Consider the following 10,482-nt stretch of genomic DNA (forward strand, 5'->3'; position numbering starts at 1 on the left):
TTTTGTGTGGCTCGTTGGATAGTCCTTCAGACGATTCAAATATTTGAATGTGTCCAGTAGTTTCGAGGATGTCCTTCAATATTTCCGGGCTAGTCACTTTTTATAGGTAATGTTCTGTTTTTTGGTTTGATTTGTATATCGACCCCCACACTCCTTGTTGCTTAAAGTCATTCTAAGTCAATTCCAGTCAACTTCATGTGAGTCTTTGAGAGGGGTTAGAGAGCGGTTCTTTTGAGAGGAAAGGAAATTGATTGGGTGTTTCCAAGTCACTTTCTTAAATCTATGAAGGCCCGTCTACTCCCTTTTCTTGAACTCTCACTCATATGGTTCATATCCCTTTTCTCCTAGGATATCCTTGTGAGATAGATCCTATGGGTTCTTGAGAGTGCTTTGATTCAAGATATTCTGAGGAGTTCATCCGAGTAACTTTTCTTTGGTTGTTATCCTTGGAGGGTGTGTGCATCCTAGATGGTTAGTACTTCCTGAGAGCCTTCAATCATCATTCTCAAGTAATTAAGAAGTTTGTACAAGGGTCAGAGATTGTCTTCTTTGTGAAAGATCGAACCCAAGTGAGATTTTGACCTCTGTGGTACCAAGCCATGGGGGAATAGGTGGCATGCGCCTCATGGGCTCTTTGTGTTGACGATGTTGAGACCTTTGTGGTTCGAACCTCCATCCATGAGGAGTAGGATAGCGCCAACTACCCAAACCTCAGTAAAACACCGTTAATCCACCCCCGTGTTTGCATCTCTTTTAAGTCAAATCCCTGCTTTCTTGTAAGTTCTAGCTTCAACAGTTGTACTCTTGATAACTAACATGTATAGTTTTTCTAAGGACTCAACTAGCTATCTTCTCGAAAACTTGCCAACCCTAAATTTCACGCAAAGTTTTTATAGGACTATTCACCCCCCCCCCCCCTAGTTCGTTTCCCCTGGTCCTATAGACATCAGTGATGCAAGCACAACTACATCGTGTTGTGAGGGGGCGGTGTGTCGTGCTACGAGCGGCGATGTTGTCCACTACGAGCGGAGATTTTCCAACAATGAGTGTGTATAGGAGACAGAGGGTGATCCGTGCATGGGAGAGAGAAAACCCGTGCTAGGGAGTCGACTTCATGCAATGGTTACCCATGATCTTAATCCTATGGTGTGCAAGGGGGGCGACCACGCATAGCTATCAACCGAATGGTGTTGCATCAACCATGATAGACTAGAGAGTTATTTACAAGGCCAAAGAAGAACCATACCCACAAACATGCCTCATGCCTAATAATGCGAGCTAGCCTGTCGAACTTCTAAAAGTGCATCTCTTATATACCCCTATTGGATTTTGGTGATTAATGACAAGATGATCGAGATGACTAATCTATTTGTAAGTTTATTCGGGGAAACTTAGTCCTCATGCATTGAGTGGAACATCAATTGTGACCCCTACCTCCAACTTTTGAAGATGGTGTCTAGCTCAAGCTTTTAGGGTGTAATTTGTAGGTTTTGATCAAATCAAATATTCACATTGAGTTCAAGACAACCACATTATTAAGAGGGACACAAACAGAGGTAGTTTGGTCTGAGCCTCTATGAAAGATCCCAAACCAAAGTTCCCAAAAGAATCCACTTTTGACACCACCCTCATATGTTTTTCACATCCTTGGTAGCACCGAAGTTTTCCTCTGACACTACCAAGCCACTTGAGGTGTTCTATCAAACCCCGGAAAGCGACCCAGTTTCCCACAAATCAGAAACCCCACGCATTTTTTGTTTTGAGTTGTCAAGCTAAATTCCTTTCAGACATTCTCCATTAATTCTGGCACTCCTGAGTTTAACTTGTCATGCAGCACTTTCAATTTTTTTTCGATATGCTTTTATATCTTGTCACATCCGAGCTTTTTCACTCTGGTACTTCCGAGTCGTGACCTTGGCATTTCTCCATGCTGTTCATTTCAAACTACTCTATATATTGCAGTACTGCCGAGCAATCGGTGTTACCCAGTACTTCCAAGGTAGTTCTGTGTGTGTAGAGAAGAGCCACCTTTTTGTCTTTCAGAACCACCACTTACCTTTATCCTAGTACTTGAGTGTTGTGTTTTCCCATGGTTTCTGCAGACTTTGTTATGGTTGTTCAAACTTCGAACATGTTTGGAAATTTTGTGATTGGGAGGTAGAAGAGACAATCATCACTTTTGTGATTGGAAGGTAGAACAAATAATCAAAATGCTGATAGTTGTGCACCTTGATTGAAGTAATACAGATTCACAAATGGACAAATAATGTAGTGTACGCATTAACTTAGAAGCAGTAGATCTATGGACCTACATTTCAGTGTTTCACCCTCTAGCATTACACTGTATACCACATTGAATTTAACAAACAAATGACGGGTAAATTTCTGTAACCTGATGTACACAAGGAACGCTGTTCTCTAGAATGACAATGCATGGTATTGAGCATTAACAATAACTCTGTTCACATACGCTGACCTTATCCCAACAGGGAAAAGGAAAGTAACATAATGCAATGGCGCGGCAGAGAAGTAATTCTCAAAATATCTGGTACACAAATATTAAGTAATTTTCAGCCTTCACGGAAAATAAACAAGGGTCATGAATCATGATCAAACACAAGTTAAACTACCATGCTGCTCCACAGATTAACCACTGGTTTACTATACCATAATTCCATGACCCGCAATTGATGACAAGCAGTATTGAACATATCTAATTTCTTTCATATAAATTGATGAAAATGATACTGAAATGACCACAATCTGTGATCCTAATAATATATTAACTGAAAGTGCTCAAGCTTTCCATCAGGAGACCATCCTGTCCGTTCAAAGCATAACACTTCAAAACAGAGGACAACACCTACATTATAAAGAAATAAGTAGCAGCTAAATATCACATGAACAATTAGAACCATGAATAAACTAGTTTCCAAGTCCCAACCCAGTCAACAATGTCGTTTTATGCACGAGAAAATGTGGAGAAAAAACACTAAACATCTAACCTCAGATTTGTAGCAAGAATTCTATAATGAGAGACACCGTATCAGTTCCTAACTTAAAAAAACCTCAAGTCCTAGGTGTGGAGGACTTGAGCTCCTCAAGCGTCGCCTTCACCTGGTCCTGCAGCAATTCGATCCGCTTCAAGTACACTTCCAGCTCCAGGATTCGCTGATTTCTCCATTTCTCCCCTTCCATAGGCAAGCCGTGTGGCGGCTCAGGAAGTTTCATACCAAACGGACTGGATCCCATATTTATCACTGCGTGAATCATCTCCTTAAACATAGGCGTCAGAAAATTCTTCTCGACATCAACAACTCCTGACTGAAGTGACATGACAGGGAACTTGAGTGGCTCGGAACCCTCCATGGTCACTGTCACAGGCATTGGAGCCTGGGGCAGTGCTGGTAGCGAGTCATCCATCTTGACAGGGACTGACACAGGCACCTGCACCTGCATTGGCTGAGGGGGCTGCACCAGAATGGTGGCAGGGACAGCAGCAGGTGCAGTTGGAGCTGGTGATTCCACCGAGCGCCTACGGCGGCGCTGCCGCCCTGGGGGGGACTTGACTTCCCCGTTGGGGCTGGCGTTCGCAGGGACAGATGTGGCAGCCACCGCCGCAGCGGCAACCACAGCTTCTTCGTCGTCGGAGTCGGCCGAGGGATCCCGGCCGTGCTTATTCGTGGGGCGCCAGATGTTGCGCGCGATCTCGAAAATGGCCTGCTCGTGCGGGGAGCGGAAGGAGAAGGCGGCGCCGGACCCGCGGAGGCGGGAGACGCAGTTGCGGTACTTGCGCTTCAGGCGGCGGAGCTTCTCAACGAGCTGGCTCTTGGAGAAGTCGAGCTGGAGGCGGCGGCGCATATCCTCGTAGAATGGGTCCGTGTCGTACTGGTGCGACGCGAACGCCGTGCCGCGGGCGGCGGTGAACTCCGCGAACCCGCGGAGGATCACGATCTCGTCCTCCTCCGTCCAGAGACGCTGGAAGAGGGGCCGCCGCTCGCCGCCCGACGAGGCCTGGCCGCCGCTTCCACCCGTGGGGAGCAGGGTGGTGGCGGAGGAGGAGGTGGGGTCGGGGAGGCTCGGATCGGGAGGTTCGAGGAACGGGGCGCCGGTGAAGTCCCCGTCCTCCGAGTAGTCGTCGCCGTCCGCATCGGTGAAAGAGAGGGCGGCGACAGCGGCCGACGAGCCGTCGCCGGCGGGGAGCATTGGGCCGGAGATGGGATTCGGGATGGGCTAGGGTTCCGATCCCGGAATTTCGGGGGATTCGGATCGACGGGGACTGGATTTTCTGGGTTTCTCGCCCCAATTTTGGGCTGGGGGTCGTCGCAGAACGCAGAGGAATTCCTCAGTTTACTAGAACTATTGCACTTAGGTACCTCTGAAATTTGGAATTTGCAAGTTTGCCCTTCATACGGTGCCAAAGTTGGAGTACTATTTTTCATTATTATTTTTAAGCTAACATGTGTGTCTGTGTATTCAAAGTCAACCTAGAGCAATACAGCCATCCACGAAACTGCAACATAATCTTAAAACTATCAAACCAATTACTTTGACTTTGCAAATTATTGTAATCGTTTTTATTTTTTATACGTATATATTCTTGTGGTTCGTCAATCACAATCCCACGCAAGACACGCTGAGGATGCCACACTGCATGCCATAAATGAATATATCATTTCTAGATTGAGAAGTGATGGTTCCAATCAACAGATGTGGCAACTGTAGACACATATGTTTCTTTGGATAGTGGTTAGCATGAGATTGTTGTCCACCAACTTACTAGTCACCGCTACAAACAATTTTCGCTGGTCGTAAACATCTATTTATGCGTTTTGATTTTCCCTAGTGCAAGACCACTCTCACAATGAACACATGTCCTTCATGTTTACTTCGCCAACTCACAAGCATTGTCGTGTAAGAAAAAAAATGATGAAACACTACAACTAGTGAAGAGAGAAGTCACAGTAGTATCGTTCTATGATAGTGTATCATAGCGGACAAACGTGACTAATTTATTGTCACATAAATCAAAGTTATACCCACGAAGGCATGACCGAAAGCAGGGGGAGGGATGGGTGCGGGATGTGCATTCAGGGAGATGGGGGCATATTCTCTAACCTCGTTAGCATCCGTTTTAGACTGACAATTTTTTATGCAACAAGCAAAAAATGAGCAAAGTCAAAGACACTGTTCACTTTTGACTTAAACTTAGAAAGTTAGAGAAACATATTTGGCGTTTCGTGGCTCACGGTTCCTTTTTCGTGGGGACAGGAGGAGGGGTGGATTGGGTTCCTGGGTCGCTGATTTACGGTGTGGATCAAGTGTGAGAGGGAAGGTCGAATCATCACGACAACCATGATAGCATACCCCCATGAACAGTAAAAACACAAAGAAACATTTTATGATTGATCATGATCAAGGTTGAGTTTATTATGGGAGCATGTGTGGATGATCAAGGTCGAGGTCCTTGGGTGGGGGTGTACGAAAAGAGGAATATAAAATTACAAAAACGGAAGGAAAGAGGAATGTTTCTTGGGGGAACTAAAACAAAACAACATTTTCCGGTGAAATTTATGCTAAAATTGAACTACCGTATCTATGCATGCGGATGTTTCGCTTACATTCTGTCTATATAACCCACTTTAGCTCAACCCAATTACGCTTTTATTTTAACCAGTTATAACAAAAACATTTATTCTCCCTTAGGCCTTGTTCGGTTGCCGTGGTTAGGTTCCATGAGTGGTTTCTAACCTCCTAGGGATTGGGTGATCCCCTACTTGTCACCCAACCCCTGCTGTTCCTCATCCACATGAATTCCTATGGCCATAACCTGTTCGGTTACTCCCTTTCTATATTCTCTGCAAGCACATCAAGTCAGATCGGGAGGAGGAGATGGGAAAGAAGAGGGGGAGAGGAGAAGAGGCTTATCGGATGGGAGAGAAGGGAGGGGTGGGGAAGTATGCCGCCACCGTCGCCTCCGGATGGCTGCGCCGCCGCCGCCGAATCGCGGGAGAGAGAGGGAGGTCGGGGACTCGTGGAGAGAGGGCTCGAACTTTTTCTTCTCGCGTACCGTTTCGTCCGTCGCGGGAGGGATTGGTTCCACGGGTAGAGGGGCGAGGATTATATCCCGGGTAGTTCCACCTGGTTTGGGAGGGACTGGGCGGGGGTGTAGCCCCAACCGGGTCTAACCGAACACACTTATATAGCAGGCCGGGGTCGAATCCCGGTCGGGCCGAAACCACGGGGTTCGGCGGGGATTGGGCGCCAATCCCGGCGGGGGAGGGGCTAACCGAACAAGGCCTTATTGTGTAATCCTCGCCCCTCTGAGTTCACACCTCCTACTCCCATCCTCCACGTCTTCCCTCCATCACACCTTCTTGCCTTTTCATTGGATTGCTTTTGGTTTTCCTACAGAGTCAAGTTTTTTTTTCCACTTCCAACGAACTCCTTGCATCTGTATCGGTGTATGCGTCGTATTTGCTATGTATTTGTGTCTGTTCCATATTCACTTTCAGATTCATCTTCGCTTTCGTTAAAAAATATAAAAACAAAAACGGTTTTGCTAAAGCACATCTAGATGTGCCCTAAGTATTACACATCTAAATCCTATGTCATTGATTTTACCCGAAGATTTGTGCATGTATTTTTCCATTTTCTTTTCTTTTCATATTTGATTGAGGCATTTAGATGTGCAATAACTAGAGCACATCTAGATGTGCCTAATCAGAATGTTGCAAAAGCAACGAGGGCTCAAAAACATAGTTAAAAGCTTCCATCAGAAAAATAAAAATACTACCCAGATCACGAGCACCAACAGGACCAGCTTAGTCATCACTTCATACAACTGGATTCTGAAGATGACAACTACTCGCTCTGTCTCATAATGTAAGCTGTTTTTTGACACTAGTGTAGTGTCAAAAAATGTCATACATGACGGAGGGAGTACTTCATATTTCTCCAGTTTAAGGGCAAGGGAGAATCCGCCGACATTATGCTGTTATGCACCATATACATATCTATTGAGCAAAACCAATTTTGGAATGATGATGCCAAGAGGATCACAACATATGCTGCTGCTATATCAAAAACTGAAACTGGCAAATTCAATGCGAGACTTTCAGACTCTGGGTGCAGATGAAGATTTCGGAGCCAAAAAATGACTCATGGGTGATTATAAGCATGTATTCAGACATGGGAAACCAAGTTCTCACATCCGATTGGTTGAAACGTTCCACAGTATAGTTCCGTTTCGGTTCCACAATATCAGCAAACAGCAGGCAGATTCTCGACAATATTGGCACAACAAAGACAGAAATTTCAGAATAGTAGAAAAAAAATGCATTAACAGATAATAGACACAGAAATGCAGGCCTGGGACTCCTGCGTGATTGTGTATCAGCAAGGTAGAAAATCAAGTTCGCACATTAATGTGGTGGAAGTATTATGACTAGGGATTTTTTCTACTGCAGGTTAAGAATATCAGCAAAATAGCAGGTTGAAGATTGGCAAGCCAGAAGCTTCAGTACAGTGGACTGGAGAGAGTGGACAACTAATGGGGGCAAAAATCCACTACATTTACTGATAACATACACAGCCTTGTTATCAAAATTTGATTGGAAATTTCTAAGAACCATCGCATTTCAGTAGAATGGCAGCAACCTAAAGATAGTAGGTTAGGCTTTCAAAGCAATACGTGGTTGCAAGGGGTTCCCCCAGAATTGCAACCAAACAACCCTGCTAGAATCTGATGAACTATCCTGTTACACACCGTGCACATACCACATATGTTACTCAGGAAATTCAATATTTGAATAACCATGCCGGGAACAAACATATATCTTCTGGTCCTATGAAAGAAGTGAAACTGGCAAATTTAATGCTACAATATGCAGAATTTCAGACTCAGGTGCACAGATGATCACAGATTTCTGGGTGGTTGCAAGAATGTATATATCAGCATAGCAAACCAAGTTCTCACATCAGTATGATGGAAATATAAGGATTGGTAAACTCTACTTCAGCTTAATATCATCAAAACAGCAGATTGATGAGATTAGCAAGCCAGCAATCCCAGTACAGGTGGACTACTAAGATAAGATGAGAACAAAATTCACTGCAAAAACTGATAACAGATACTGCAATACATGGCTGATTGTCCAAATTTAAAGGGAAGTTTCTCTAATTACCATAGCATTTCGGTTGAATGGCAGTAACCTAAAGATAGTACATCAGGCCTACCTACCAAACCATAGACGGTTGCAAGGGGTACAGAGCAAATAAAACAGGTAGTTCAAGCTCCCACATAACTGCAACTAAATAACATGACAAGCCAATGTAAACTACTATCTCTACCTATTGTGCCTCCTCTGCATCTTTTTTCTTCTTTTTCTTCTCCTTTTTCTTCTCACTCTTCTCAACTTCCGCACTCTCTGGAGCAACATCATCACCACCTTCCTTGCTCTTCTTCTTCTTCTTTTTCTTCTCGCTGCCACCCTTCTCCTCATCAGACAGACTGCTCTGCTCTTCCTTCACTGCCTCCGAAACAGCTGATCCTGGTTCTCCCTTATCTTTCTTTTTCTTCTTCTTCTTCTTCTCACTCTTCTCCCCTTCCACTGCCTCAGTGACCTCCTCAACCTTCATCTTCTTTGCAGGTGTGGAACCAGTTACATCATCCTCATCAGTCTTCCTCTTTTTCTTCTCCTTGACCTCCTCACTTGGCACCACATCCTGTTGTTCGACCTTTACCTTCTCAGGCTCAGGAGCAGCTGCAATGCTAGCAATCATTGCATCGCCACCAGTAGGAAGCACCACATTTCGAAGCCACTCAGCTGGGGTCTTGTCAGTTGGCTTCCCATGCTTATCAAGGAGGCCATCGGCGATCATCTTCTTCTTCTTAAGTGCCACCGGACCAAGTCCCCACTTCCTTGGGTATGTATCCCTGTCCATCACCACCCTCTTGATCTTCGCTACAGCACCATGGTCGCAAGTTGCCATAACAGCAGTGGGCATCTCAGCAATACCAATGGCAATTGCCTCCCCCTTGGTAGTCATGAGAACAACCTCTTCCCCAACATCAATGTCATTCTCAAACCGGAGCAACCCAGGAATCATAAGCTTAGCACCATAGCAGATAGCATTAACAGCAGAGTCCTTCACAACAAGCCTCTTGTAGCTAGTAAGAATTACCTCAAGCGGCATAACCACACGCCTTATGTAAGACTCATCCTTGTGGTTGTCAAGCGCCCACATGGCATCCATCACATCGTGCATGGTGACCATGTTGTCCTGCTCTCCCAGAATACCTGACCGCACACGGCGAAGCTCCTGCATATGCGCACCGACACCCAGGAGCAGCCCAAGGTGCACACAGAGCGTCCGGACATAGGTTCCGGCCTCGCAAGAGATCCAGAACACGGCAAGGTGGCGCTCGGCGTCATGCTCCAGAAGCTTGCTCTCATAAATGGTCCGCACCCTGAGCTGGCGCTTGACCGCTGAGATGAGCGGCGGGCGCTGGAATACAGCGCCGGTAAGGGACTCGAGCGCGCGAGCGACCCGGGCCGTGTCTGGGACGGCGGCGTGGAAGCGGGCGATGCACACATACTCCTTACCTGCGCCCTGCTGCGACTTGACGAGGCGTGTGGCGCGGTCGACGCAGACGATGAGGTTGCCGGTGACCTTGGGGTCGAGCGTGCCGCTGTGGCCAGTCTTCTCGACGCGGAGGAGGCGCTTGATCCACGCCACCACCTCGTGGGATGAGGGATTGGACGGCTTGTCGAGGTTGATGACGCCGTAGCGGAGGTACTCCGCAAGGGGGCGCTTGAGCGGCGAGTGGCCGGAGGGGAGCGGGGTGTAGTGGCCGGTGCGTACGTTGAGGCGGTCGTAGTTCTTGAGGAGGAGCGGCCAGGTGGAGGTGTCCAGGGACGGAACCAGGGCCTGGGGCTTGATCATATAGCCATCAGTCTTCGCCTCGGCGTCCGCCAGCGACGTGGTATCGGCGGCGGCGGCGGCGGGGTCGGCGGAGGCGTCCTTGGATTTGCTCTTCTTTTTCTTGGATTTGGTGTGCTCGGAGGCGGGGGACGCGACGGCCGGCGGCGTGGACGACATGGCGGCGGGTGGGGTGGGGGGGGGGGGGGGGGGGGTAGGGATTAGGGTTTTTGCGGGGACGGGGAGCGGCGCCGTGGCGGCGAGAGGAAGAAGGGGGTTTTAAGGGTAAGGGTTTAGCGGGGTGCGTGGGCTGGGACGATGGGCTTTGCCGTTGGGCCGCCCGGTTAGAAGTCACCAACCTCTGCTCCCTGTATGGAATCTCAAAAAAGATATTAGAAGTATGGAAGCTAAAAAAAACTAACCATCTTTTCTAGAATATAAAAAAGCTATATTTGCTAAAAAAAGTATGGAGCCTCAAAAAAATAGAAGTATGGAATTCCCTCAAAAGAAAAATAGAAGCATGGAATTGCCTCATAAAGCAAAAACTGAAGTATGGAA

General features: G+C 46.8%; 2 protein-coding genes across 2 annotated transcripts; both read right to left on the bottom strand.

Moving 5' to 3' along the window:
* Positions 1-2,703: 2,703 nt before the first annotated feature.
* On the bottom strand, positions 2,704-4,382 carry LOC109760297 (probable transcription factor At5g28040). Its single transcript, XM_020319128.4, has one exon. It carries the CDS (start codon positions 4,204-4,206, stop codon positions 3,070-3,072), a length of 1,137 nt encoding a protein of 378 aa, XP_020174717.1. The 5' UTR covers positions 4,207-4,382; the 3' UTR covers positions 2,704-3,069.
* Positions 4,383-8,093: 3,711 nt separating this feature from the next.
* Positions 8,094-10,174, bottom strand: LOC109760294 (H/ACA ribonucleoprotein complex subunit 4). Its single transcript, XM_020319126.4, has one exon. The coding sequence runs from the start codon at positions 10,102-10,104 to the stop codon at positions 8,353-8,355; it is 1,752 nt and encodes a 583-aa protein (XP_020174715.1). The 5' UTR covers positions 10,105-10,174; the 3' UTR covers positions 8,094-8,352.
* Between the last annotated feature and the right edge of the window lie 308 nt (positions 10,175-10,482).

The sequence above is a fragment of the Aegilops tauschii genome, chromosome 2 (genome assembly GCF_002575655.3).
Source record: "Aegilops tauschii subsp. strangulata cultivar AL8/78 chromosome 2, Aet v6.0, whole genome shotgun sequence".
NCBI lineage: Eukaryota > Viridiplantae > Streptophyta > Magnoliopsida > Poales > Poaceae > Aegilops > Aegilops tauschii.

What these genes read in the sequence shown, in the direction of transcription:
- LOC109760297 (XM_020319128.4), bottom strand. Translation starts at nt 4,206, where the DNA reads ATGCTCCCCGCCGGCGACGGCTCGTCGGCCGCTGTCGCCGCCCTCTCT.
- LOC109760294 (XM_020319126.4), bottom strand. Translation starts at nt 10,104, where the DNA reads ATGTCGTCCACGCCGCCGGCCGTCGCGTCCCCCGCCTCCGAGCACACC.